Raw genomic sequence first — 27,521 nt, 5'->3', positions numbered from 1 at the left:
CACCGCTGCTCAGGGAGGGAGACCACATGAGGGTGTCCAGAACAAGAGAGAGGTGCGAGAAATCTGTGGATAATGATGCTGCTAGCAGCAATGGTGCCAGGAACCATTCCAACTTCATACATTGTGTTACTACCTTTGTGGCCCCGTACGTGAATGGTGAACCAACCCAGGAAAGCGCCTGCAATGCAATTTTGAGAATGGCTGCTGTGTGAGGGAACGTACACGGCGTGAATGGACAGTTGGTGGCCATGTGAGAGATTAAACCCTGCTGGTTGAGAGGGGAGAGCTCACCCATGGCTACACCCTGCTGACTTTGACCTGTCTCCAGACCAGGAATGTGCTGGAGAAAAGAAGGCTCAGGGGGATCTTCTCAGCATGCATCAACATCTGATGGAAGCAGTAGAGAAGATGGATCAGTGACAGGACAAGAGGCGATAGGCACAAACTGAAACACAGGAGATTCCATGAAACCTAAGGAAAAGCTTTTTTATTGAGCGGGCAGTTGAGCACTGGAACAGGTTGCCCAGAGAGGTTGTGGAGTCTCCATCCTTGCAGAGATTTGAGACCTGACTGGCCACGGCCCTGAGCAACCTGCTCTATGGTGGACCAGATGGGCTCCAGAGGCTCCTGCCAACCTCAACCCCTCTGTGGTTCTGTGATTTGGTATTAGCCCCTAATAAGGAAAATAAGGAAAACCACAGCGATAATGAGGAGAATTATCCCAACAACCAGGAGAATGATCCTGTATGTCACAGACCTGGGTCGCTCCCTCATTTCCCTGGCTGCTTTGTACTGCTGCATGTGATATTTCACTCTCTCCTCAGTTAATGAGAAGTGCTCCCGGTACATCTCATTGCTGAAGTACCCGCCTCCATTCTCCTGCACCATGCTGCAGACCATCCCCATCAGCTCAGCAACCTGCTCATCCCGTTCGGCACCTGTGGCCCTGTTATTGAAACCGCAGTACCTGTTTCCACACCTCCTAATCAAGTCCTGGAGAGCCCTGTTGTCCGAATATCGCACATAATCATGCAGCGATCCCCCCACCAAATCTTCCGCCCGGGTGAATAAGACGATTGTGTGCCTCAGAACATCAGCTCCAAAAATCTCCTGCATTCTCTGCACCACCTGCTTGTCCTCCTCAGTGAACCGACCCAGCTGTGTCACCAGCACCAGCGCATGGGGCCCTGGCTGGGACAGCTTGATGCAATGAATAATTTCTCTGTACAGCTCGTCGCTGACAGGTGTTGGATCAAAAATATTGGCTGTGTCAACCACCGTGATGTCCCCGCCATCGTGGTGCCTTTGTGCTTTTGCACAGCTTACGGTGACTGGCTTTGTCGCAAGCTTGGACGTGAAGACTTGTTCTCCAAGCAGGGTGTTTCCCGTGGCGCTTTTCCCGCCGCCAGTCTTCCCAACTAGGAGCAGTCTCATCTCCGAGCAGCTGCTCCTGGGAGCACGGGAACACGCTGGACGGCCAGAGCCACGCTGCACAATCGAAAGCACATATGGACGACTTCTGTTAATGCCACGATGCTGCTTGGGACGACTTTATGGGCTGAGGGCCCCACACTAAGCAATGAACGTTCGGCACCGCCACTTCATCGCAGCGCCTTGGCCGCTAGCATTTCCCTCGCGAGCTTTGTGCACGCAGAGCTCAGCAGCGACAAGCAAGCACACTCGCTACGCTCTTCTTAGGACAAGTCAGGCACACGTGAGCTCCCTTCCTCCTTATAAAATCTTCCCAGCCAGGATAAACCACTGCACATCTCCCTCCCCTGCCCCTCCACCCTGGTACCTTCGCGCTGCCTCGCCGGCGTCAGCTCTCCGGCCAGAGCGGCTCAGTGCTCTGCTCGCTGCCAAGGCAGATCTTCTTCCCCTCCCAGCTGCAGAGCACGTTGCTTCTGGCGTCTCCTCTCCAGCAGAGCAGTGCGTGTTGCAGGCTGCGGTGACTTTTGCTGTCCGTGAGAGCAAGGCTTGCCCGGAGCTCGGAGCCCCCCCTAAGCGAGGCAGGCAGGGAGCTGCGGGGGCTGGCAGGGACCGTTTCCTTGCTGAGCAGCTCGGATGCACCTGGAAGCGCGCGCGTGTGCCGGCCGGCAGCGGCAGCGCGAGCTGGAGCCTTTTTGCAAAGTTCTCACGCGGGAGACGTGGCTAGCGCGCAGCCTGTTTGCAGCGCTGGCTCCTCCCGCGGGGACGGGCAGCACATCCAATGCCTGCACCGCCTGGGGCTCATATGGATATATCAAAATACGGAATATCAAAAAAATACGGAATATCAAAAAGAAACTGGTCAGAGAGTATTGGACTCCGACACCATCGTTTGCCCACTCTGCACCAGGGGGACCCACGTGCTAGCAGTCGGTCTCTGGTAACCCAGGCAAGGGTCCATGACAGAGTCAAGCATCCTCCCAAGGGCATGGGGAATTTCCAGCCCCAGGAGCTTTAGGGCATCCTTAGGGAAACTGCTTGATTAACCCTGTGCTGATCTGCGACCCTTTCAGGGGCTCATTGCACTTCAAAGCACAGGCAAGATTGCTAACAGCAGCACTCAGAGCTGCAGGACACTAAAAGACTTCAGGCTTCCAGTATTAGCCTTTCCGTGACATAAAAAAAAGTTTCATCTTCCTACATCCCTCCAAGGTCCAAAGAACCTGAGGTTTTGACTGGGGCAAGGAACTGCATCCTTGCCTCCAATCCTTTTCCTCCCACTGTGGCCTCCATCAAGACAGAGGGCTGCACAGGTGAGACCAGACTGACTTTCTGAGTCCAGCTGAGCCTTCAGGTCTGTAGCGATGGGGCAGGTCTGGGGACAAGCCCACAGGTCAGTCTGCAGTTGGGGTCCAGATCAGCAGGGCCCACGGCCAGGCACAGCCACGGCCACGGCTGAACGAGAGACCAGCACACCTACAGCATAGCTCATGCAAAGACTGAAGGCCCAAGCCCGGGCTTAAATGGAGCTCCTAGGCCCACGAGCAGAGGTGGTGGGTGGGTGGGTGGAGGCCCCAGGTGAGGCTGTTCAGGGACATCAACATCTATCAGCACGGTCAGGGCCCTGACAGGCTGTGCTGCCAAGTGTGCGCAAAGAGGCGGATGCTGTGTTAAACAGGGATGACGTGTTACTATTATTAAGCGTTACTCACTATTTTGTGTTATAGCATCAAACGCTTTGTAAAAGGTTTGATACTGTGTCGTATCAACAGCGCACAGTGAAGCTAGGAGCTCCTTGCTGCAGCGTGCTGCGGATGCACAGACTTCCCTTGGATTCCAAAAGTGACGGTTTCATTCTTAATAAAACCTTCATTTTGTGGCTTTCCTTTCTACTAACACAGTTGCTGGAATTTCTCACGTGTTTCTTCTCACACATCTAGCTGCTCTGGGAGCCCAGCCACGGTCAATGCTTCTGTGGTGCAGGGAGGAAGAGGAGTGCTGAGAAACATGTGTCTGGAGCTCCGGCAGGGAAGGGCCTCCCTGCTGCAGAGCTGGAGCAGGCACTGAGGAAGAGCAAGGGCTTTCTGAGGCGGTCTCCCTCCCCAGCTCTGCCGCCCCGCTCGCTGGTGAGGTCCTGCACGGCGAGTCCCACGGGCAGCTCTGCCTAGCTGGTGCTGCTTCCGAGACGAACTGCAGGAAGCCTCCGTGCAGTCCCCTGCCCACCCTCACGCTCTCAGCTCAGAGCGCAGCTCACGACCGACATCAGACCCACCAGCCTGGGGAGAGCCTGAGTTTCCCCCTAACCCTGCACGTGCTGCCACCTCCTCAAAGAGGTGTTTCAGCACAACAGGCTGGAGCGCATGGACTGACACTTCTCAGGACAGCGAGGTTCAGCGTTTATTGAGAGCTCCTTTAGGCCCAACAGTTACATACAATTACCCAATTAGAGCACTGCCCAGCAAAGGCAGGGATTGCACAGCAAGCGACATGAATCCTTGGCACCTGCTAGACCTGCTGTCCCTCCCGGACCCTGGAGAGGTCATTACAGCCTTGGCTGTCCACAGGGATTTCAGACCCATGCGCAGGTGCCCTTGAGATGCACAACTGCAGGCAAGCCTGTGCACGTATTTCTGGACACCTCCCAGATCCCAGGTTTCCATTCACTTTAGCTTGTCCATGTCCTGAGACCTGGTGAGGGGAATATCATTGCAACGGTGCTGAAAGCCAGCCGACACAGTGCTCTGCCAGTGAGCAAACATCTCCAGTTCCCCAACACAACAGCTGGTCACAGAGCAAGGCGAACGTGCAGACAGAGAGCAGCAGAGGAAAACTGCGTTTCATCTTACACTTGTTGCGCTCCTGGAGCCAACGAGGAAATGAGTCACAAAGCTCACAGGAAAGTGTCCGTGTAGGACTTTGAGGGTGACAGAAAGTAACATTATGAAAGGAAGGAGAAACTGTCAGCTTCAGAGGGCAGTAAGAAAGGCACAACAAAGAAGAAGTTTCCTGTCTAACAGAATCCTTATCAGCTAAAGTATAGTACAAAACCTTCCAAAGAATGTCCATACATCTTCCTCCAGCATTTCTCGCGTGTAGCACGGATTGTCACGGTTAGTTTTTACCATGGTATCAATCATATTAATCAGCGCTGAAATCTGCTTATCCCTTGGCTCTCCTTTTGCCTTGTTGCTGAAAGCAATGTACCGGCCTCCGCACTTTGCTGCCAGCCCCCTGAGATAATCACTGTCTTCTACAAAATTCTTGATATCTTCTGGCTTCTCAAGCTCTTCTCCTCGAGTGAATAAGAGGATTGTGTACCTCTCTGCTTCAGTACGCAGAATCTTTGCTATGTACTTAGCTACTTTCACCTCTTCCTCACTGACTCGGCCCAGTTGCATCACCAGAAGAATAGCATGGACCCCTGTGAAGAGGTAGCAAACAGCATCTTTAATCTTTGTGGCTACCTCTTCATTAGTTTTCTTGGTGTCGAAAAGGCCAGGAGTGTCGATAACAACAACTTTTCTTCCCTTGAAACTTCCTTCAGCTCTGCTGTAATCCTTCGTTACAGCATACGGTGCTATTTTGGAAGGGAAAGCTGACCGACCAAGGATGGTGTTTCCCGTCGCACTTTTCCCATTGCCAGTTTTCCCCAAGAGCAGGATTCTCAGTTCAGGCCCTGGGGGAGCAATCAGAGACATGTGTCTAAGCCCCACAGCCCATTGCTGTCTTATTTTAAGAAACTGCCAGAGCCACCCCAACCTTCAGCAACCACCACCCTGATCAGTCAGCAGCCATCAATATAGAGGCAATATCCTCCATCAGCAAAAAGACTATGACTCGATGAAGGCTCAGGTGATGGTTAGCGTTTTCCAGCAAAAAAGTATTTTTAAATTAAGGTACGCACATTGTTTTTTAGACATAATGCTATTGCACACTTAAGGGACTACAGTATAGTGTAAACATGACTTTTATATGCAGTGGGAAACCAAAAAACATGTGTGACTCGCTTCTTTGCGGTAGTCTGGAACCAAACCTGCACTATCTCTGAGGTAGTCCTGTATTAGAGGTGGGAAGGTGTGAGGCAATCTCAGGTCATGCTTGAGCCCATGCTGTCCCCCAAAACATCATCCCATGTCCTGAAGTTTTCCTCTTTGCATGTGAATTGCACAAAGGTGGAAAACAGAGTTATAAATGCAAACCTGGCTTTACATTTACCAGCAATGCACCTGAATGAATTCAAAGAGAAGCAGAGTCAGCCCTTGGCTTGCTGAGATCACCAGGTAAAAAGCTCACCTGGGGGCAACCTATTTTCTGCCATAATGAGTCCGGTTAGGTGGAAAGCCTGAAAGAAGAGAGAGAGCTTTTAAGTGGGATTTGCAAAAACTTCCCTTGTTTCGGTTCCTGTGGTAACAAAGATGACAAAAACAACCACTGGGGAGTCTAGTCAGCAATATGCTCTATGTGTGTACGCACGCAGAAAGAGGCAGTTTTACACCCAAATGGTAAATACACTCTCCCTCTCTCACACACACACACTCACTATATCAGTGTGCACCTCTGTCAGCCAGGAGACCAACTGTTCGCAGCCCCTGCTCCCCAGGGGCAATCACAGGGCAGATCTCTCCGAGCTCCGTGCGGTCCAGGAGCACAGGCCCTGCCATGCCGAGGGAGGCAGGGGAGCGCAGGTCTCTCTCGTTACATCGCGGAGGCAGTCGGTCACAACCAGGGCAGGGGTTGTGCCTCCTCAGCTGTGCCTGCCTCGGAGAGGGGGCCCTTCAGAGCAAGGCCTTGGGGAGGCGTTTTCTCCCGTGCCTCAAGCCAACTCTCAGAGACCCGCGCAGCCCCACGAAGAGCCAAATCCTGCCACCGCTCCAGCTGAGCGTCGGCAATCGCCCTCGGACACAGCCCCGCTCAGCCCCAAAAGCCTCCGGCCAAACACGTCCTCGTCCTTCCTGGGCCGCAGCAGGCCCTGCTCCCTCCGCCACCACGCTCCCACATGTTCTGCCCCACTGCAGGCCTTCACGAAATGCAGCCGCAGGCCCAGGACAGGACACCGCGCTTGCAGAGAGCAGCCCAGGCAAGGGTAGCGCCCGTGCGGCTCTGCCGGGAGAGCAGGGAACGGAGGTGCGTGCTGGGGTCCTTACGCTCACGCTCCGGGAGCGACCTTCCGTCCCCCTGCTCTGCTGCGCTTGCCTCCCAGCCGGGCAGCTCCCCGGTATCTTAGCTCAAAGGGAGCCGCTCATCCGTGCCGAAACTGCCGCAGACAGTGCTTCAGGGTCTGGTGTTTTCTCCCAGGGTGGGAAGCGTCCCACTGAACCGGACTGAGTGTCTCAGCCCCCCGGGAGCCCCTGCTCCAGCTGGCTGCACGTAAGGACAGATGGGGGCTGCCTTCCCACAAAAGAATTGCCAGGAAAACGCAGCTTTGGCAATCTCAGTCTCTGTCCTAGGTTTACTCTGCCTCAGCGAAACCTTCTGAGCTCCATCGCGGACGTTGATGGTTCTCAGCCAGAACAGGAGCCCTTCCCGAGAGCAGCGAAGAGTTCAAGGCCCTGTGCGGCACCTGCTCCTTCAGCTCCTCTTATGCCAACGGGAACATCTCCTGCAGGAGATCCCAGGAAGGGCCGACCCTGCCTCTTCTGCTCAGGCCACTTTTCTGGCGGGTGGACAGCCCACGTCTAAGTACAAAGTCAAAAACCAACTCAGAAAAGCAAACTTTTCAGAGCACGAACAAGTGCCCCATCACCTGCAGCGGCTGCTCCAGCAGTGGACTCTATCTTGAATAATTATAATGATAACATTTATTTAAAAACAAAATTAAAAAAAAAGATTATACTATTATACTTGCAAAACTATGATACTGTAATTATTACCAGAGCAATTAGAATAATTAGCATAACATTTGCACTTTAATTAATATGTTCTCTATATATCTCATTTCTTATTACTGCTATTATTACTTCATCTCAAACATGGTCCCTATTTTACACCACCCTTAGCAAAGCAACGCCACTTCCAGGCTCTGTTCCCAGTGCTCACCTGCAAATCAGCATCGGCTGAGCTTTTCCCCCCCGCACACGCTAACACGACCGTTCCCTCACCCCAAAACAGAGATCCTTCAGAGCCGTTTAGTGCCCAGACCTTTTTCTTTTAACTACCACTGCAGAAGTGAAGGTGGGAAGCGCAGTCCCTTGAGACATGTCTCGCACAGAGTGACCTACCTGGTCTTCCTGCAGATCTCCCCTGCTCTGCTCTTACCTCTTCAGGTCACAGTCCTGCAGCCAGGAGCGATGCAACTCGTGTCTCACTTGAGAGCGGTTAGCCGGGACAGCACCCTCAGCACTCCAGCTTCTGTTTCCTATCAGCACAGGAAAGGTCTGCGGGAGGGCTCTGAGCCACTGCCCAGCCCAGGGAGCTGATAGCCACAGAGCTGAAGTTACCTCCACCCTTTCAGGCGTCCGCACATGGGCAGAGCTGCCTCTGAGACAGAGGATGCCCTTCACCTGCCCATGGCACTGGACCCGCTCCAAGAATGCCTTTCCTCTCGAGTCTGCAGGGCTGAAACTTTTCTGCTACCCAGGGAGCGGGGACTGATCACCCAGCATTTGAGCTTCCCTGGGCTCGGTGCCAAATTTACAAGCAGTTATAGAAGGAACCAGCTATAACCCTTTTGACAACTGGGAAACTAAATAATAAAACTAACATACAGAACACACCATAATTAAAACAAAAATCTGTGCTATATTCTGCAAGAAAAACTTCCTTTCTACAAAACAAGAAAAGAATTAAGAATAGCTTAATAATCAGAAAGCATGTGAAAGATCCATAGGACAAATTTAGAGGAAAGTAGCTTTGAAAATTTCTTTGGATATAAATAAATGAAATTCTTCCTAAAAAACATTCTGGCAGGGCAGAGAAATACTTTCTCATTCCTTTGACCAGGATATTTTTAGGGCAAAGATATCCATCAGAAGTTAATGTCTCAGATATGATCCAGTGTGTACTAACAGAACAGACAAACTTGAAGATGAGGAGTTTGTTAAACTAGCATTACAGAAATGCCATCAAAACTTCCATTCTCTGTTGACTTTCTGTCTCATTTGGAAAGAATTATTGGCTGAGCCCTATTAATGCAAATCGTAGCCCACACTCCCTAAGCGGGTATTACAAGCGTTTTTGTCCCCAAGAAGAGTTGCAGAATTTAAAACAATTACCCAAAGGTACCTGTGCACTTTGTCTTGGAGGTTGAATTTTGCAGCTTCGGATGATGATAATTTTTCTTCTCCAGATACAATGGCCGGAGTTTAACTGTCACCCGCGACGTGCCACAGTGCCTTTTAGAGAGAACGTGGGTGGGAGGAGATTTCTGAGAACAGCAAATCAGCTTCACCAAACACCCTGACATCAACTGATGTATAGAAAAAAGTTCATGTGCAGACCTACTGCTCTTTAACAACAGAAACTGCACAATAATCACAGAAATGAGCAAATCGGAAAAGTTTCACCTTCTCCTTATGGGACACAGTTTAGTTAAGTATTTCTTCTCCTCACTGCTCCACACCTGCAGCAAGCACATTAGCTCTGTCTTCTGTCCTCCCCGCAAGAGCAGGGCTGGCAATTTTGCTGGCTCAGCAGATTCAGGAGCCTTTTGCTAGAATGAGCTTTGACTTCAAAGTTGCCAAGTTGTGTGCCCACACGCCAAAATACAGTGGCTCGATTCTGGAAGCCATCAAGTAGCTGCACCTGCAGTAATACCGAGCACTAGAAAATGCTCACATTTCCCATGCGGAAACACTGCAAATGCTGAGGTCCATCTAGTGGCAGCTTCTTGAAGGCAGAGCTTGTGGCAATCAGGTTACCAGGGGACCCAAGAAGGGGCTGGGTGGGGCAGAGGAGGGAAGAAGATGCTGCAGCCCTTAAACGCAATCCCCCACAGAACCAGGGCTGGAACATGGCACAGCTGGGACTCCCCAGTCCTCCATTGCTGTCAGCCAGTCCTGGTCCTGCTGTGACAGGGGTAAAGAGGAGCTCTGCAGTGCACAGACAGGTTTGTCAGGGCAACAGAAGCAAAGAACTGCAGCCTAGCTCCCAGAGCAGAAGAAATGGGAGGGCCTGGAGTCTTTCCACTGCTTCTTTTATAACCAGCTGATGCTGCAAAACCATCCCCACCTGGAGAGATCTCCATGACCCATGTGAGCCATGCCTGAAAAATAACTGGGAAACCTGGTGGAGTTCTGGGTCTCTCCAAGTAGCAGTGTTCATACACACATCAAGATCCTGATACAAAACAGAGCTTAGGTGCCCGAACATGATACACCAGCTGCATTTGGCAGCATGACCCTCTTGCCCAGATATTCCTTCTGAGCCTCCATGGTGCTTATCCCCACTGATCCAAACATTTCCAGGCACCCACTTGTGTGAGCAGAACTGCCCTGCACAACCTGTCCCTAGCACAACCTAAGCACCTGTTAAGCCAGAACCCAGAGGGTGTAACCCCCTCGCTCTGTGAGCCCTGCTGTAAGACTATCTCCACCCCTCAGGGTTTATCTGCCTGTGTACCAAGGATTCAAGGTGTAGCTATGATACAGCCCTTCTTTGTAACTTGGCTCAGACTGCTAAGAGCTTTGAGAAAGTCTGTAGAGAGATGAGGAAGGTAAAACTTAGAGACAGAGGCAGGGCTCTTAAGACAGGATCTTTGGTAGCTCAAACATTCAAGAAGAAAAACACCATCATGGGAAGACATAAGGTCCTATTAAAAAAAAAAAAAAAACAGGAAGGCTAACAAGGCTGGTTGTTCAGGTCAGGGACTAGTCAGGAATCACCATGCCAAGACGGCAGCGTCAGCAATGCCAATGGAGCTGGAGGCAGGCAGCAACTCAGTGACACTGAGGATCCGTTCCGGGTTGCTGCACAGGCTGACCCTTCCCCTCCTTACTGATGCTTGCCTGGCCACCACAGACTGTCTTGATCCCTTCTCAGGGATCATGGTATGCACATGAATGCTGAGCCTAATAGCTTGTTAATTGTAGCTATCTTTTGCACGTGTTAGTCAGTAAAAAATTGCTTTATGCTTTTAAGTTGTACATATCCTCCTTGAAGAGTCTTTCTGCATCCAGTTTAAGGTGTCCAAAGAAAGCAGCTCCAAACAGGGGCTGCAACAAGGAGGCAGGTGACCCTGAGAGCTCCAACAATGAGTATTTCAGTTTGGACATTCCAGAAGGGGAATTCAGAGCAGAGCAAACACCACCAGCAGCCCCAACCCCAGCAGAAGGCAGCCAAACAAACCAGGAGCCTTTGCACCTTCTGTACAGGAGCCCAAGCCTTAGGGATTAACCCCCACAGGCTAAACCAGGCCGTCTAAGGAGCTCCCCGGCAGAGCCCTGGAGCCTGGTGCCGCCATGGCAACGCGCACCCCCCCCCTCCGCCCCTCCCAGCAGGCACCGCGCGGCCAGCCAGCCAATAGCAGCACCACAACATACGTCAGGCAGCTCAGGGCGGTGCACAAAATGGCCGCGCCCACACCCCCTCCGGTCACGTGTGATGCGCCCTGTGGGGGGGAGGGCCCCGCCCCCTAGGAGCGCAGGCGCGGGTCACGTGGTCCTGGTCACACAGTGCTGACTGAGTTCCGGGGGGTGGGGCTCCAACCGGAAGCGCATGGCGGAGCGCGGCGGGGAGAAGATACCCGTGCGGGAAGCATGCCGCGGCTTCCGGAGTAGCGCCTCACGCGGCCTACTTCCGGCGCGGAGCCCGAGGCGGCCGGAAGCCAGGGCTCGAAGCCCCATGCCACTGCCGTGACGGAGGGCGGCCCCCGTTCCCCCCTTCAGGGCCTTCCCTGCGCTGTCCGGGGGCCATGGCGGGACGGGCACAGGTAGGAGCCGGCTCTCAATCCCCCCTGGTAAATGCAGCGGGGCGGGGGGATGGCGCAGCACAAACAAACCCCCCCCCCACGGGCACGAAGACCCCAGACAGCCCGCGAGGCTGCACGGCCCCTCGCACCGCATGTCACCCCTCTCTGCGTTACACCCCCCCAACCCCCTGTCACCCTGATCTGTGGTATTGGGGCCCCCCCCCAGCACCCATATTATGCTTCTCTGTGGAATTACTCTCCCAGCCCCCCCCATGTCACACCTCTCTGTGTTGTTGCCCCCTGAGGCCCTCCCCATGTCACGCCTCTCTGTGGTTTTGCCCCCTGAAGCCCCCCCACACATCATGCCTGTCTGTGGTTTTGCCCCCTGAAGCCCCCCCATGTCACGTCTCTCTGTGGTTTTGCCCCCTGAAGCCCCCCCATGTCACGTCTCTCTGTGGTATTGCCCCCTGAACCCCCCCCATGTCACGTCTCTCTGTGGTATTGCCCCCCCTCTCCCCCAGGTCACGCCAGTCTATAATATTCCCCTTCTCCATCCACCTGTGACACCTCTCTGTTATATCTTCCCCTCCAGCTCGTCCGTGTCACCCCTCTCCGGGATACCATCCCCTCCCAACCCCTGTGTCATGGCTCTCTGTGATCCTTCCCCCCCCATCCCCCGTCCCCATGTCACGCCTCGCGGTGATGCTGCCCCTGCTCCCCGGGGTCCACAGGCGGGCGTCAAGAGTGCCCAGTGCTTCCAGCACCTTGTCCTGGGCTCCCGTTGGGCTCGGGGCTCCTGCAGGGTGCGGCTGCCTGGGCAAAGCCCGTGCACCCTGAGGCGGTGCAGTGCCTGCTGAGGGGATGCCACTGGCTTGCACCCTTTCTGGGAAAGGCGCATGCACCTAAGGGGCAAGGCTGGCGCTCTCTTCCTCTTTCACCTGCAGTGAAGAGAGCCTTAGATCCGCGGGGAAGTTTGAGCGATAATAATTGCAAGGGGCCCCTCTGCAGCCAGGCTTCTCGCCCCGAGACCTTAGAGGGACATCTGTAACAGAACAGGAGTTGGGCCCATCTTTGCATTGCGAACTGCAAAGATTCATCTGATACCCGGGAACAAGACTTAGTAATTAGCACACTCGGCACTGGCACATGTATTCTTCTTCATCTGGCTAATCTTAATTACAAGTCACCTTTAAAAAAGCTGATTAGCTTTAGTCTAATGCTAGCAAAGGTGGTAAAGTGTGACACATGACTGCGCTTTCTACAGCAGTGTGGCTGAGCCAGGCCACAGCTCCTTCCTATCTGGGTCTGAGCAAGGTTATTTCTAGGGTGTCTGTGGGTTGGACAGTGTTGAGTCACAGCTTGGCTCTGGGTGCAGTAAAGACTGAATTGAAAATATACCCAAGCTCCGGGCAAAATGCCTTGCTAAGATGTCATTCTCTGATGGTCCATGATTCACACCCCCCACCCCCCCACAAGAATAAAGCCTGAGAACAGAGCCTGTGAGAAGTGCTGTTTATTGGCATTCTGAATCCCCCATATGGCTGGTTTTCCCAGGGGTGGAAATAGTGCCTGGGAAATAGTACTTGTAGGAAACACTTCTGTCACAAGGCTGTGAGCTTCCATGTATTGATGAGTATGTAATGCTTGTGTTTGGCAGGAGCTGGTGACCTTTGAGGACATTGCTGTCTATTTGAACCGTGCGGAGTGGGAAACAATAGAAGAGTGGCAGAGGGAGCTGTACCGGGGCGTCATGGTGGCGAATTACGAGCTCTTGACTTCTCTGGGTAAAGTGCAGTTTTAACTCGGGGCTAGGATGTCAGCCGGGGGGCCATGCTGGGAGCAGAACAGCTTCCTGTTTTTTCTGACCAAAATCTTGCTGCATTTTATGAAATGATAATAGTTAAAGGGTTGAGCACCTAAGCGCCCCCAGTCTTGGGGGAGTTTAGTAGTGGGAAAAACACAGGTCTGGGTCTCAAGCAGGGCACCAAATGCTAGTGGCTGCTTCTGGAAATGTTACTCCAGGTGATCTGCCTGCCCTGAGGTCATGCCACTTTCTTCCCGGGGTCCCTGGCTCCTGGGCCGCAGACTCTGCCCCCTTCCCTTGGTGCTCATGCAGTGACATTGCAGTGCTGTGCATGAGGCACAGAGCTGCAGTGTGCAGCAGGCCAGAATGGCCACGTACCCAGCAAGCTGCGGGGGAGCAGGTCCGTTGTAATGACAGCCGATGGGAGAGTTCCCTAAATCAGCAAGGTCACTTCAGAGGCCTTGCTCACTGTCGCCAGGATGGGAGTGGGATAGCTAGCTGATTATCTGCATACAGGATCTGAGCTGTGGGCCTGGACCTGGCAGGCTGCAGTGGCACAAAGTACCCAGCTGCTGCTCCTGGGATGAGCAACAGCTAAGCCCTTGCTGGGAAACCCTGTCAGCAGAGCTGGGAGCAGGTTGTTGTACTCCTGTCAGAAAGAGCTGGGTCTATCCTTGTCCCTGTGAATGAATTCCTCAGTGGCAGCAGCTCAGATGCGTCTCCTGCTTTCCTACATAGTTAGGTGTTGTTTCTGCTCAGGACTTCTCTGGTTGTGGTGAAGCACAGCTTAGAGGGTTACAGAAAAGACACTTCTTTCCTTATTTACAAACTGCTGGTTATAGGAATAAGTGGTTATAGAACAACACTCTCTTGTCTACTTTTCAGGCTACCCAGGCCCCAAACCTGACATATTATATCGGATGGAGCATGGCGAAGAGCCATGGGTCTCCACCCCAGAGAGCCCAGCGATGTGGGATGGACCCAACAGCCCCTCTCCAGGTGAGTGGTAGCAATCCAAACCCCCTCAGCAGCACTCACCCTGATAAGAAATCATGAAGTCCAGTGACCTCCTAAAGGCTGCACCAGGTTCCTCTTCCTCTTATGAGGGACCAGAATATCCCTGTGCTTCCCGCTTGCCCTCCTGTCCAAATCACCTTCCCTTCCTCACTGCCTGTGCTGATAGTGTCTCCCACTCTTTCCCTCTGGCCTGCACAGAGTGGTAGCAACGTTGAGGGGAAATGGAGGCTGTCTCTCTCCCTGTGCAAAGGCTGCAGCTCAGCAGGGCCATTGCAGATCTGCTTATGCTCCCTCTAACCATGGAGAATCCTCCCCCCAACTCAGCCATCTGTAAGCAGAGTCATATCTTCCTCCTTTAGTCCTTGTGCTGTAGAACAGAAGGGCTTCCCCTATCTGAAAGATAACACCTGGCTGGTTTCCCTGCAGGGGCTGGTGGGAATGTGAGCTGGCTGGTGGAGCATCCCTCAGGCTGGCGGCCTGGTGCTGCCAGGGACTGTGTGCCGGAGGAGAGAATGGAGACCCTCCACCGAGGTGAGTGCTGGTCCTACCCCTTCCTCATGACCCAGGCTCTGGAGCAACAAGCTAGAGGTGGACTCCAGCCCTCACCCCTGTCCCCAGCCTCCTGTGCTGTACCTGGCTCTCCAGGGCATGTATGGCTGGGGCCTCCACCACCCCTGCTCAGGCAGCATCCCCGCACCCCCAGGCGGGACTTGGCTCTCCTGCCCATCCAGCCAGTGCAGGGGCTGTGGAGTCCGGGTGTCCTTTAATGAGTGAGAGTGGCTGTTTCTAACTGGAGGGATTTCAGGCTGTCATCATCCTTCCCATTCCTTCAGCACATTCCTTCTCTTCCTGCTACTTGCTGTCCCACTGCAGTGGCCCTGCCAGGAAGAAGAAAGACTTTTCCCAATTCTCTCTCAGCAGGTGAGCAATGTATGCAGTGGCGTCTCCGTTCCAGAAGACTGCTGAACAAGTTCAAATGTGTCAGTGGTGGGAGTCAGTTGGAGACAGTGGCAACCGACAGAGGAATGATGCCAACTGAAAACCAAGAGCAAGAAAGGACAGGATCCCAGCCTGGGAAGGAAGTAGAAGTAGCAGAAGAAGAAGAGGTTGAGCCAAACCAAAACCAAAACCAAAGCACAGGACTTCAACTTCATCCAATGGTGGCAAGACAGAACAAAAATCCAGATTCTCAGGAATGTGTGTGTGGTGACCCTAAGGAGAAACTTCAAGGCAGCGTCCAGAAAAGACCATATACCTCCGAAGAAATGAGGCTTTACCTTGCAAACAAGAAACAGAACACTGAGGGTCTAAATGAAGTTATTTTGAAAGACCACTGTTATTGCGCAAGGAATAAGACAGAATTTTTGAGTAGCACTCTATTCCCACATGTTCTGAGAGACCACGACTACTGCAGAAATGGCAAGGATGTTGTTACAGCACTTAGAGACCATGAATATTGTCAGATACAAAGGAGTAATTGTCAGGCACAGATGAGTGGCTCTCAGAACAGAGTTTATAAAGGTGCTGGTTCTGCTAATAAGTCTCGTGCCATGATTCACAGGCTGGTAAAGAGAAAATCACAGTTACAAATGGGGCGACTAATCAGGAAAGCTAAGCGAATTTTGTGGCGTTACAAGCGTTTTGTCAGCAAAAGGTTACGCTTTCCTCCAGGTTCCTCAAGCGCAGACTCTTTCTCTGAACCTGCTGGCTCAGCTGCTGTGTCTCCTGCTAGGGCAGAAGACAACTCCATGGAGGAGACTTGCAGGGCAGTTTGCCTTCCTGTGGAGCAGGAGACTGTTCACCCACAGTCTCAGAATGAGGATAACCCCCAAGAGAGGCCACTGGAAGCAGTCCATGCCCCAGCGGGGTCATTTGAATCTACAGCTGCACTCCCACCTTCAAATGCAGTTGCAGAGGCAAAGGAGGAAGTGGCACGACCCGTGACTTACGTGGAACATGTGCAGCAGTGGGCGTGCCCAATCCAGAGATTTGAGGCTAAGCAAAATGTTGAAGGCTTCAGATTTATTAATTCAGAATATGTATCACTACATGATGCTTATGAAATGGTCATGCGGACTGTAGATCAAATGTTAGACCGTGTATGCCAGACATTCGAACTTGGTGGCTATGCTCAGTGTAAGGATATCTGGCCCATAGTTATTCAGATAGACAGTTGATGACCAGAAAAAAAAAAATGACGGCTGCTCTTAATACCATCAAGGTGAACAGTTAGTACTTTTTCCCTGTTGCAAAACCTTCTAAGGGGATTTAACAAAAGAAACTCTGTGAAATGCACACTAAGGGGAATTAGTGCATAAAGGGGTACAGAACTTATTGTGCAGTGCCTGCTGGGAGAAATGTGATTGTATGGGACTTATGAGATGTTTAGGGAAAGGGAAGGATCAATGTGGATAAAAGAGGAACAAGTATGTGGAAAATGGAGAGAAGAGGGAATAAAGGGCAGTTGCATGTAAGCAGTCTGCTGGTCAGTACATTTTTCTGGCCAAGCTGTTCCTGATCACTGTGGTCATTTCAGTCTTCTCATTAAGCTCTACTGCCAACTGTTTTCTGCATGGGCATGCTCTCTAGTCTGTCCATTTGGGTGTGAGATATGCTAGCAAACATAAGGAGTAGCTGCTCATTTCGATGTGCCCAGGCAGGGAAGAATCCTTCTGGGTTCTCCAGGGTACTGTATGCAGCTACCCTTAATGCTTAGCTCTACTGCAGTCAGCATGCACAGCTCTTTATATGGTCCCACTATTTATTTAAGCAGTATGAATGAAGGAAAGTTTTTAGAATGGGTCAATACTCTCCTATAATATTAAAGGGATTTTTTTTTTTGTTTAGGTTTGTTTGGGTTTTTTTAATCAGACTTTCCACCTATCACTTGTAAAGCTGTTAGGGGCTTATCATGAATCCTACAGCGTTCACTTTCTAAAAGTATCAACAAAAAGCAGCACTGTTTAGTAGAACTGTATTGCAGGAACATTGTTAAGGCTGCAGGCAGATGACTGGGTTACTGGCTAGGCTCTGGCAATTAGTGAAGTGACAGAAGTTACAGAACATTCTGTAAAGGATGGCTGGATTTCAAAGGTGGTTAAGGGGGAGTCATGTGGAAAACTGCTAAACTTTGCAGGGAACTGAAGGAGGGTCTTTGCGATCTCTTGGAGAAGAGAGCCTTGCAAGACCAGTAGTACCTAGGGAAGCATAACACTGATTCCATGCAGCGTTGAGATTACCTAGGTAACAAGTATCCAAAATGCCAAATTTGGGTATGAATGTAGCAAAACTGGGACCAATGGGGGAAAAAGTAAGGGTGAGATATTTATTTGGGAGGGGATGAGGATGATAAAGGGGAAGAATCTAGAATGGGAAAAGAGAATAATAAAAGGGGGAAAAGGCAGAAAAGCATGTGATCAGGACTGTTTGGGTGTCCCTGTCGGGCAGCCCATTGTCTGATGAATGCAGCTGGGAGTAGGTTAATAAACCTGCTGTTTCCACTGTACTCGCATCTGATCTTTTCCTGTCATCAGAAGGGATGTGGTATGTCTTCCCTGGTGTTGGTGACAGAAGCTTGGGAATTATTCCTAATATAGATAAGGGAACAACGGGAGATGTCACCTAGCAACACAGTCTCTCCCCAGCCTACTTTAACAGACGACCTCTGTTTTGCTGGTGATCTCAGAGCGCTTACAGCAGTGAGAGATCTGACAGATGCACAGCTGCTAAGCAGGGCAAAAGAGCTGCATGGCAAGCTGGGGTGGCCTGTGCACAGGAGGGTCATGCTGCGTGAGATTCTGTTGTTTGAGGATCAGAAGGACCTTTTAAAAGATGAATGTTACTAGCTCAGGAAGCTAACGTGAAGTTTGTCAAAAGTTGCAATCATGTCCTTGGATATAAATATTACTGGCTCTGCCTGTCACAGGACTGTGCAGATAACGCAGGCATGAGAGTCGGGTGTCCTAACTGCAGGCTGCTGTTCCAGTTTGGGGAATGTTTAGAGCAACACAAAGCCCTGGCAATTAAGAAGCAAACTGATTGTCTAAGATTGTCTGCGAGAGCTGCCAAGCCTGTGTGGAAAAGGCTCACAAATGTCAAGGCTGGAAATGTGGTTTGTGCCGTGGACAGCTCTTGAATGTGAACGAGCACCAGTGTTTCCTGCCTGTGGTCAAAAACCCTGAAATGGGGAAGGGCTATATAACTTATGGTCCGGAACGGATGCAGAAAACTGAGACCTGTGTCCCAAATTAAATGTTGCCCAGGAGTTAGCAGCAGAAGCATCGTGGGATGAAGAAGGGGCGGAAAGGAAAGCCAAAGAAGGGGAGCTCAAAGGCAACAGCTGTCTCATGGACTTTATTTGGCTCTTTATACACAGACAGCTCCAGGGCTGCACGTGCGTAGTGCCCAAGGGTGCAACGGCTCCTTCGTTTTCTGCCAGCTTCTGCAAGAAAGGGAGGCACAGTTAGTAACCGCGGGGTTAAACCGCTGTGTCTAGAAGTTCCCCAGCCTGAGTGTGCGTTTCATAGACTTTTCACATTTTTTTTACTCATAAAACTAAGCGACCTTCCACGAGCAGCGCTATTCGGAGGTTATTTTCAATACGGTGTATCCCGGGAGGGAAAAGGGAAAAAAAAAAAAAGGCCCCAAAATGGTGGCGCCGCCGAGGACAGCCAATGGCGTGGCCGGCTCGCGTCACGTGGCTGCGGGCGGTGTAAAATGGCGCCGCCGCTGTTTCCCTCTCCGCGACGGGGCTGTGTGCACGCTGCCGCACTTCCTGGTCACGAGGGTGTCGACATCATCACACGGCGACCGGAGGCGGGGCTACCACCGGAAGCGCCTGGCCAGCCGGCTTCCGGCGCGGTTCCCCGGGCAACGCGAGCCGCTTCCGGGTGGGGGTGGGGGCCTGGCCGGGGCCGCACGGCGGAGGTGGAGGCCGCGGCCGCCGCTGGCCCTCAGGGCTGCAGCCGCCGCTGCCGTGGCGGCCGCTTCTGGCCCTAGCAGAGAGCCAGCCCGGGGCGTGTGAGCCCTCAGCGCCTCCCGTGGGGGTCCCTCGCTCTCCCGCTGCTGTCAGCCCTGCGCTCAGCTCCCAAGGGGGTTTCAGGAGATTCCCTGAACTGACAGGCAGTTCCTTGGCTTTATTGCCCCAACCCGTTGCCTTTAATAACAGCACACGGCGGCACGAGCCAGCCCTCAGCTCAGCGTGCGGCCAGCAAGGTGCTCCCTATCTCTGCGCAAGCCTGGAGCAGCGCAGTGACTTCCAGGCCGGAGACAATGGGAGCTAGAGCAAAATTTGCAACCTGTCCCATTAGTGTTGTTTTTGAGCGTTGGGCCTCTTTCCTTCTACCTTCCTGAATCAGAACGGGATTTTGCCCAAAGAGGCCGGAGAGCATTCATGAACAAGGCCGTCTTGGGGGATTAGAAATGCCACGGGAGACGTTACTCTCTGCTCCGTTGTCACTAGCATTCGCGGAGCTGCTGTGTGTGCACAGCTGCGCTGTAGCTCCCCGACCCCGCCGCTCTCCCCGGCTCCGTGCTGCCTCGGACACACACCTGGAAGCGGACAGGCCTGGGCGGGGAGAAATGGGTGCACTCCACGTGTCTGCCTTTCCTGGCAGCTGCACCCTGCTCTGCAGGCGCCCCCCTCCCCAAACCGGCTCTCGGTAGCTCCCCAGCTGCTTTGCAAGGCCACGCTCCCCACTTTCCATGCTCGCGGTGTCCCCCGCTCCCATCTTTCCCTCCCAGGAGGTACAGCACCTAGACAAGTCCGGCTCGTGGCTACTTCCCAGTCCCTCGTAGGGAAGGTGCATTTCCCTGATCCCACTCGCAGTCCTGCTGGAAGCAGGGGCTCCCGCAGCTCGTTTCATGAGCAGCATTCCCAGGGAGCCCATTCCCGGCATCCAGAGTCAACTGTGCAAGCAAGCCCTGCCCGTGCTGGGTATACACTACCCACGCTGCCAAGGCCCATTGCTGTGAGCTGTTTCTTTATCTTCTGAAGTGGTCTCGCACTTGGTAAGTGCAGGCAATTCCCACTGCCCTGTTCCCTGGTAGCCACGTGCCCGTTGCACGAGGGCTGCATTGAGGTTACATCATTTTCTCCTCCCTTTTAAAAGCGTTGCTTGCGTCAGGATTGGAAATTGAGCTCACAGCCTGTTACTGCCTTCCCGTCCTGCTCAGGAGAAGCAGCAACCGGAGCAGAGCTAGGGAGAGACAGCAGCTTCTGGGAGACTTGCAGGGAAAAGTGATGAACATTAATAGAAGGAAACAAAAAACGGAGATGTGAAAGATCGTACCCGGAGAGGCAGCCTTCCAAACGCCAAGGCAAGGAGATGCCACGGGTGACTGGGAAGATCCCGAGCAGCAATGCCGGGGTGCCTGTGCGTTACCGCAGGAAGCCTCCGAAGGCCCCTCCAGCACAGGAAAGTTCCAGTTGGAGACTTGGTGGGTGCCGCTGGGCAGTGCCGGTGCTGGGGAGGAGCTGGAAACACATCAGCCCGAGGTCATTGCTCCCGAGGGCAGGCAACGTGCCCTGAATCCGGCCTCCCCGGCCTGAGGCTGCTCCTGCGGCTTGGACAGGTACGGAGCAAAGGGCGGTTTTGAAACCAGGCCATTCCTGGCCAGCGCTGCTGCTTGCAGATCCGTACGGGCCTTTGTGGGGCCGGGGGCTGCCTGATGCCCAGGGCTGCAAATGCGGGATGAAAAGGTGGGGAAGTGCCAGCAAACCCCGGGAGAGGAGGAGCCCCCAGACAGCGGTTTTGGGGAGCTGTTTCCTTCCAACGCATCCAAAGCAAACCCTTGGGACAGCAGAGGGGGAGCTACCTCATAGCCACCTCTCCCAGAGCTTGTCCTGCGGGGAAAGGCTGTGTCCGCACCGGCGCATCCTGCCCCCCCTCCCCGAGAGGGGGGTGTTTTCCCCCACGTGCTGCCGTATCGACAGGCGATGAGCAGCCTGACGTCGACCTGGGCGTCCGGCGCAGGCCTCTGGCCGCTGACATCACCGAGCGGCCAAGGTCCAGGCGGCGAGTGCCGCAGCGGCAGCCGAGCCCCCGCCGGCACCGCCTGACGCCCGCGCTCCCCGCGCCGCGGCCGGCAGCGCCATGAGGCTGGGGCTGCTCTGCGCCTTCGCTGCCGCCGCCGTGGCCACGGCCGCAGCCGACCACGGGGACTTGAAGAAGGTGAAAACCGAAACCCGGGAGAAGGAGGTGCGTCGAGGTTACTGCTGGGGAATAACAGGAAGGCCGAGATGGTGGGTGTGGGGGGAGATTGCAGGGAAAGGGCCGCGAAAGGGGACATGGCTGCAAGGAGGTCGGTGCAAGAGACCACGGCTGCAGCACGGGCTCCTGGGCACCCCGTCGCTGGACGCTTTCTCAGCCCGGAGGATTTCTGCTCCCTGGGAGCAGGTTTGGCCGCCCGGTGCAGCGGCCTCACGGCACCGACGCTAGGAGGGCTTTGCCATCGCCAGCGGGACGCTCGCTGCTTGGCCGTCAGCACCCCACGCGGTTTGGCGATCGGCCCTTCAGAGCCCCCGGAAAAAAGTGGGTTAAAGCCCGCGAGAGCAGCGCTTTCGGGGAAGAGCAGGCGATGTCCCCTGTGGTCCCACGCTCCTTCTCCCTTGCATGGCTCCGAGGACGGGCTCGGAGCGAGATGCGCTGCTGAGGTCCTGCCAAGCCCTTCACCCCTGAGCGCCGGACGCAACGGGAGCGTGTGCTCTGCCCGCAGCCAGCGGCTCTGTGGGACACCCCGGCGTGTTTGCTCTGTGACAGCCCCTTTTGCAGCGGCAGGGCTTGCACAACAGGCAAACATTTCGTCACGGTGGGGCCGAGCAGGGGGAGGAGGGATGCGAGCGCCGGGTCCAGCGAGTCCTTCCCCGCTGCCGGCCATGCCGTGCGCATCTCAGGCTGAGCACGGTGCGTTTGCTGCTGCTGCGCCTCGGTGCTGCCCTGCAGCCTCCCCTGTCCCGGCTACAGCCGAGCAAGGACCCACCCCAAAGTGGTGCGGGAGCCCGGCACAGCTTCCCGGCAGTCGTATTCCTGCCACCTCCAGCCCTTCGGGACCAGTGCATCCCTGGGCACTTGGCAGCCAGCTGCATCCCTGCTCTTCCAGCTCTGTGTTCCCGTGGAGAGCTGCCAGCATCTCCGGGTCATCAGCTCCTGTTGCTGCATGGCCAGCGGGACACAAGCCGTCCTGGCAGGGGTCAGGGAGACGTGGACAGTTTGGAGCACAAGTTGCACCCAAAGGGGGTGACGGCTTTACTAAGTGAAAGCGCCGACGAGGATGGAGAACGGCGGCACCGAACTGCCTCTGTACGCAGTCACGGGGTCCAGACTGCAGGCAGGAAGAGCCGTAGGGAAAGTGCAACACGCGGAGCCGTGCTGAGGGCTGGCAAAGCATCCGGGGGCATCGTGCCCTGGAGCGACCTACAGCCGAGCATGGAGACAACACTAGAGAGGAAAAAGCCCTGCGAAATGGCAGCTCCTTCTTCTTTCCCCAAGGAGCTGTGTCAGGAGGTGTGAGGGGGTCAGCAGCACAGCTGGTCCCTCTGCACCGAAAACGCCACGGGAATGGGAGGAAGGCAGCAGAGGCAGGAGCCGGGGCCAGAGCAACGTGAGCCGGCCGCGTGTCTCTCTCGGTCACGCAAGAGCCAGTGGGAAGGGGCAGGCGCCGATGGAGAGCAGTGGCAAGGCCAGGAATGGGAAACGAGGGTGAGCGCAGGTCCAAAAAACAGCCCAAAACTCGTCCTGCAAATGAAGTCGCTAGCAGCAATGCACCGGGGAGAAGCTGCGGAAAGGACTGGGAGCCCCTGGGCATCAGCTGGTGGGATGAATCCTGAATCCCTGTAAATGGGACCTTGGAGACCATTCCCACCTCGGGCTCCTGCTCCTCCAGGCGCTCCCTGCCTGGAGCAGGGACTTCCCACCCCAGCCTCCCCTTGAGAGCTCGGTGCATTTACTCAGGAGACCACGCAGACCAGGCTTCGGTAACGAGGGTGACTCCAGCTAACGACCTCTTTCCCTCCTCAGGTGGGGACGAGCGGCATGGGCAAGCGCCGGCCGTACAGACCGTGCTCCGGTTGCTTCTCCGTCCTGAGCGAGGTGAGCAGGGAGCAGGCAGCGCCCAAGGGGAGCGCCGGGCCCCGGCAGCGCTGCCCCGCGAGCGCCGGGGAAAGTCGCCGCATGGGCTGGAGAAAATCGGTCAGGGGAGGAGGAGGCTTCGTGCTGCACCCCGGAGATATCGGAGAGCCCCGCAGCGGCAGCCCCGCGGGGCCATCCCCATCCGTGGGGACGTGCCGGCGTGGACCTGGCCCAGCATGTGTTCACCAGCATCCTCTCACGCCCCGTTAGCCCTCCGCTCTCACTGACACTCTCACCGACAGCCCTTCCTCCCAGGCCGGGCCAGTGTTGGCACCTTCTGCATCTCGTTTCACGCTGCGGCGACTTTGCCTCGGGGCGAGCTCAGCGCGATTGCGTTGGGCCTGCTGCTCGTTTTCCCCCGCGCCCTGTGGGTCCAGCACGCCCCGGCACGTCCAGCCCCGTGGAGGAGGCAGGACGGTCCCTGCACCCCTCTCTCTTTCTGCAGGAGTCAAATGCTTTGTCCCGGAGCACGAGAGAAGTCGATGAGGTTCAACAGCGCGTATGGGTGCGTACGCAGAAACCAGAAAAAGCCGAGGGTGAAATGCGCCTCCACCAGCACGCAGCCTCTGCAGGGCTGCTGTAAGGCACGGGGCTCTGCGCCGGCCCCTCATCCCTTGATACCTGCACTGAGGTGCACCCCAAATTCTGCCTACAGCCTCCGAAGAGAAAACACGGCAAGAAAAGCCCAGAAGGCAACAGACCTCCCCGGAGCCAACCTCACGAAATCAGCAGCGTGGACGTCCTCCGCGGAGCCAGGAGGAGAGAGCAGCCGGTGAGAGCCCCAGCCGCTCGGCAGCGGTGCCGGGCGGGACGCAGGCGCAGCGTGCCGGTGCCCCAGGACGGCGGGATGGGGTCTGGCTGCCGGGGGCCGAGTCAGCCGTGGTCCGGACGGCGTGCAGACCCTCAGCCCGCGGCGGGCAGTCCCGCGTGCCTGCAAGTCCCGACATCGTGGGACGCAGTGCTAGGGACAGCAGGAAAGGAAATGCGTGTTTGTGTTTTCCACCTCCTGCCAGGTGCGTTTTCCCCGGCTTGGGGAAACGTTACAGCTCGGCCTAACGCTCTGCTCACTCCTACAGGGTGAACAGCAGAGAGTCAAGAGGGAAGACAAGAAACCTTCGCACGTGCAACCCCTGAGAAAACCCGATAGCTCTGGGATGAGAAAGGTAAATACAGGCGGAGGTTCAAGTTAAGAGCCCAGCAGTGAAATCCCCTCTTTTTGTCTCTTTGGGGCCAGTGGGGAGATGGAGATTTGCGCACGCGAGCAGCTAGGCTAGAAACGAGCTCTGCGAGAACAAGAAGAGATGCCCGTATCGCTTGGGATCACCGTGGTTTATTCTGGGCCTGACGTCCCACTGCAGAGGCAGCTTTTTCCGTGCAGGGACCTCCGTGCGTTCGCCCCAGCGCGCCCCCGCCACGAGCCCCTTGCACAGCGCCTTCCCGCACGGTGCAGAGGACGCCTCCGGGCTGCGCTTTCCTGCCCCTTCCTGCTCAGCGCAGCTTCGCCTTTCTCTGTCCTCAAGCCTCAAAGCGCCTCCAGAGCCTCTCTTAGCTGCCTTTGCACCGCAGCAGCCGCGCTCGTCCTTCCCCCGTGCCACGAGGCCGTTCCTGGGAGCCAGCCGGGCAACGGGAGCCCTGCGTCCCCTGGGGTTGCCCCTTCCTCCCTTCTCCTGCAGCCTCTTCCAGCCGTTCCTCTCCACGCCAGCGCTGCAAGGTCCCCGACTCGGGTTTCCTCCTCGAAGCAGCTTGGTCCCACGTGGGAGGTGCCGGCGTGCGGACGCCCGCGGCTGGGCAGGAGCAGAGCAAGCGCTCCTTGCTGCGGGCCCTGAGCCGCGCAGAGGGAGGGGGCCGCAGGCAGCGGGCAGACACGCACACACGCACGCACGCATGCAGCACCAAGGATGGGTAGCAGGGACGCCGGGGAGATGGGCGGCAGCTCCCGGACAGGGGTGGGAGGATGTGACGGAGAAGGACAGGCTGGGCAGGGTGGCGGGTCGGTGGCTCACGCCGTCGGTGTGGGTCTGGCAAGGTCTCCTTTGCCGCCGCACCTCCGCTCGGCCCCATCCGTCCCAGGGAAGGGGGGGGGACAGGCCGCTTCGCCTGCACCCCACTTCCCGGCCCCCCCCCCCCGGCCCCTCTGCTGCCTTGCAAACGCCACAAGGGCCCTAAGGGGCTGGGGCGGTTCGGCCGCCTGCGGCCCCCGCCAGGGTCAGACCCCCAGGACGCCCATGGGGTGGCGGGTGGCCGAGGGTCCCAGGGCAGCCGGGGAAGCGCTGGTGGAAACACCATGCCCATGCCAGGGCAGCACCGGGACCCCCGGGGAGTCGTCCCCCACGGCGGTCCCCCGCCCCGTGTCTTACAGGACGCACCGAGCACCCGGACCCTGCGGGAGGACGAGACGCCGGGGGCAGGATGCAAAACCTCACCAGGAGAGAGCCGAGGCCCCGGCGGCGCCTTCCCCTCCTCCGTGGGGGAAGCCGGGGGGGCCCGGGCCCCCCGCCGCCGCACCTGGCCGGGCAGGGGGTAAATCGCCTCCAGGCCCCTTCCCCTCCGTCCCGCGCCTCCTCCAGCAAACGCGGGTCGGCAGCGCTCGGTCCTTGTGCCCCCTCCCGAACCGCGTGCCGGGGGCAGCTCCCTCTCCTGCTTTGCTAAGCCATCGAATAAAGCTAACGAGCCACATGCGGTGGGTGCGTTTATCCGGGCGGGATGTTGCACGAGCCTTGGACGGAGAAACCCTGGTCCGCACGCGTGCCCCGGCCGATGCCGCCGCAGCCCCCAGCCCCGTCGTCCCCTGCGGCGCCGCCCGGGGACGCCGTCCCTCCGCCGCCCCGCGGTGCTCACAGCTCCCGGTCGGGCTCTCGCAGCCGAAAGGGGCTGCAGAGCACGGGTGGGGACGCCGGCCGGGAAGCTCCTGCCTCGGCAGCCCCACGGCATTTCGGGGCCGGGGGGCTTTGCCCAGCTCGGCCGCCTGCGCGGGAATCGTCACAGCGCCCAGGTTTTGCCAGCTGCTGGGGAGAGGGTTTGGCCTGGGAAAAGGGGGATGGAGGGAGCGCAGGGGAGATGGAGGGAGCGCAGGGGGATGGAGGGAGCCCAGGGAGATGGAGGGAGCGCAGGGGAGATGGAGGGAGCACAGGGGGATGGAGGGAGCGCAGGGGGATAGAGGGAGCGCAGGGGAGATGGAGGGAGCGCAGGGGAGATGGAGGGAGCACAGGGGGATGGAGGGAGTGCAGGGAGAGGGAGGGAGCACAGGGAGATGGAGGGAGTGCGGGGGGATGGAGGGAGCCCAGGGAGATGGAGGGAGCACAGGCAGATGGAGGGAGTGCGGGGGGATGGAGGGAGCGCAGGGGAGATGGAGGGAGCGCAGGGGGATAGAGGGAGCGCAGGGAGATGGAGGGAGCCCGGGGAGATGGAGGGAGCCCAGGGGGGATGGAGGGAGCCCAGGGAGATGGAGGGAGTGCAGGGAGAGGGAGGGAGCACAGGGAGATGGAGGGAGCCCGGGGAGATGGAGGGAGCACAGGCAGATGGAGGGAGTGCGGGGGGATGGAGGGAGCCCAGGGAGATGGAGGGAGCACAGGCAGATGGAGGGAGTGCGGGGGGATGGAGGGAGCGCAGGGGAGATGGAGGGAGCGCAGGGGGATAGAGGGAGCGCAGGGAGATGGAGGGAGCCCGGGGAGATGGAGGGAGCCCAGGGGGGATGGAGGGAGCCCAGGGAGATGGAGGGAGTGCAGGGAGAGGGAGGGAGCACAGGGAGATGGAGGGAGTGCGGGGGGATGGAGGGAGCCCAGGGAGATGGAGGGAGCACAGGCAGATGGAGGGAGTGCGGGGGGATGGAGGGAGCCCAGGGAGATGGAGGGAGCACAGGCAGATGGAGGGAGTGCGGGGGGATGGAGGGAGCGCAGGGGAGATGGAGGGAGCGCAGGGGGATAGAGGGAGCGCAGGGAGATGGAGGGAGCCCGGGGAGATGGAGGGAGCCCAGGGGGGATGGAGGGAGCCCAGGGAGATGGAGGGAGCCCAGGGAGAGGGAGGGAGCACAGGGAGATGGAGGGAGCGCAGGGAGATGGAGGGAGCACAGGGAGATGGAGGGAGTGCAGGGAGAGGGAGGGAGCACAGGGAGATGGAGGGAGTGCGGGGGGATGGAGGGAGCGCAGGGGAGATGGAGGGAGCGCAGGGGGATAGAGGGAGCGCAGGGAGATGGAGGGAGCCCGGGGAGATGGAGGGAGCCCAGGGGGGATGGAGGGAGCCCAGGGAGATGGAGGGAGTGCAGGGAGAGGGAGGGAGCACAGGGAGATGGAGGGAGTGCAGG

General features: G+C 56.4%; 3 protein-coding genes and 1 long non-coding RNA gene across 6 annotated transcripts; 2 read left to right on the top strand and 2 right to left on the bottom strand.

Moving 5' to 3' along the window:
• Positions 1-476: 476 nt before the first annotated feature.
• LOC136990964 (GTPase IMAP family member 8-like) lies at positions 477-5,248 on the bottom strand. The gene is made up of 2 exons (XM_067292234.1): positions 4,459-5,248; positions 477-1,549 (listed from the first exon to the last, which is right to left on the bottom strand). Exons 1-2 carry the CDS (start codon positions 5,124-5,126, stop codon positions 667-669), a joined length of 1,551 nt encoding a protein of 516 aa, XP_067148335.1. The 5' UTR covers positions 5,127-5,248; the 3' UTR covers positions 477-666.
• Positions 5,249-5,720: 472 nt separating this feature from the next.
• LOC106496057 (uncharacterized) lies at positions 5,721-8,709 on the bottom strand. The gene is made up of 3 exons (XR_010883558.1): positions 8,650-8,709; positions 7,684-7,783; positions 5,721-5,770 (listed from the first exon to the last, which is right to left on the bottom strand). It is a non-coding gene; the product is annotated as an uncharacterized lncRNA (long non-coding RNA).
• A 2,390-nt stretch (positions 8,710-11,099) lies between these two features.
• On the top strand, positions 11,100-18,644 carry LOC106496053 (uncharacterized). Of its 3 annotated transcripts, none has more exons than XM_013956638.2 (5): positions 11,100-11,293; positions 12,930-13,056; positions 13,962-14,075; positions 14,520-14,624; positions 15,015-18,644. In XM_013956638.2, the coding sequence occupies exons 1-5, from the start codon at positions 11,276-11,278 to the stop codon at positions 16,268-16,270; spliced, it is 1,620 nt and encodes a 539-aa protein (XP_013812092.2). In that variant the 5' UTR covers positions 11,100-11,275; the 3' UTR covers positions 16,271-18,644. The 3 variants fall into 3 exon arrangements, with proteins under 3 accessions (XP_013812092.2, XP_067148213.1, XP_013812090.2); XM_067292112.1 differs by having other exon boundaries at positions 15,012-18,644; XM_013956636.2 differs by having other exon boundaries at positions 14,967-18,644.
• Positions 18,645-21,187: 2,543 nt separating this feature from the next.
• On the top strand, positions 21,188-25,812 carry LOC136991356 (uncharacterized). The gene is made up of 6 exons (XM_067292233.1): positions 21,188-21,292; positions 23,111-23,182; positions 23,667-23,726; positions 23,877-23,993; positions 24,298-24,384; positions 25,581-25,812. Exons 1-6 carry the CDS (start codon positions 21,188-21,190, stop codon positions 25,743-25,745), a joined length of 606 nt encoding a protein of 201 aa, XP_067148334.1. The 3' UTR covers positions 25,746-25,812.
• The last annotated feature ends 1,709 nt before the right edge of the window (positions 25,813-27,521 follow it).

Source organism: Apteryx mantelli, chromosome 2 (genome assembly GCF_036417845.1).
Source record: "Apteryx mantelli isolate bAptMan1 chromosome 2, bAptMan1.hap1, whole genome shotgun sequence".
NCBI lineage: Eukaryota > Metazoa > Chordata > Aves > Apterygiformes > Apterygidae > Apteryx > Apteryx mantelli.
The sequence above is the reverse complement of the archived record's forward strand: the minus strand, read 5'-3'. Positions and strand labels throughout refer to the sequence as shown.

What these genes read in the sequence shown, in the direction of transcription:
- LOC136990964 (XM_067292234.1), bottom strand. Translation starts at nt 5,126, where the DNA reads ATGTCTCTGATTGCTCCCCCAGGGCCTGAACTGAGAATCCTGCTCTTG. An exon ending in AGGTTTTGTACTATACTTTA is followed by an intron (nt 1,550 to 4,458) that starts GCTGATAAGGAT and finishes CAGCCCATAAAG; the next exon opens with TCGTCCCAAGCAGCATCGTG.
- LOC106496053 (XM_013956636.2), top strand. An exon ending in ACCCAACAGCCCCTCTCCAG is followed by an intron (nt 14,076 to 14,519) that starts GTGAGTGGTAGC and finishes GTTTCCCTGCAG; the next exon opens with GGGCTGGTGGGAATGTGAGC. An exon ending in AATGGAGACCCTCCACCGAG is followed by an intron (nt 14,625 to 14,966) that starts GTGAGTGCTGGT and finishes GTCCCACTGCAG; the next exon opens with TGGCCCTGCCAGGAAGAAGA.
- LOC136991356 (XM_067292233.1), top strand. Translation starts at nt 21,188, where the DNA reads ATGAGGCTGGGGCTGCTCTGCGCCTTCGCTGCCGCCGCCGTGGCCACG. An exon ending in AGGTTCAACAGCGCGTATGG is followed by an intron (nt 23,727 to 23,876) that starts GTGCGTACGCAG and finishes TTCTGCCTACAG; the next exon opens with CCTCCGAAGAGAAAACACGG. An exon ending in ATAGCTCTGGGATGAGAAAG is followed by an intron (nt 24,385 to 25,580) that starts GTAAATACAGGC and finishes CGTGTCTTACAG; the next exon opens with GACGCACCGAGCACCCGGAC.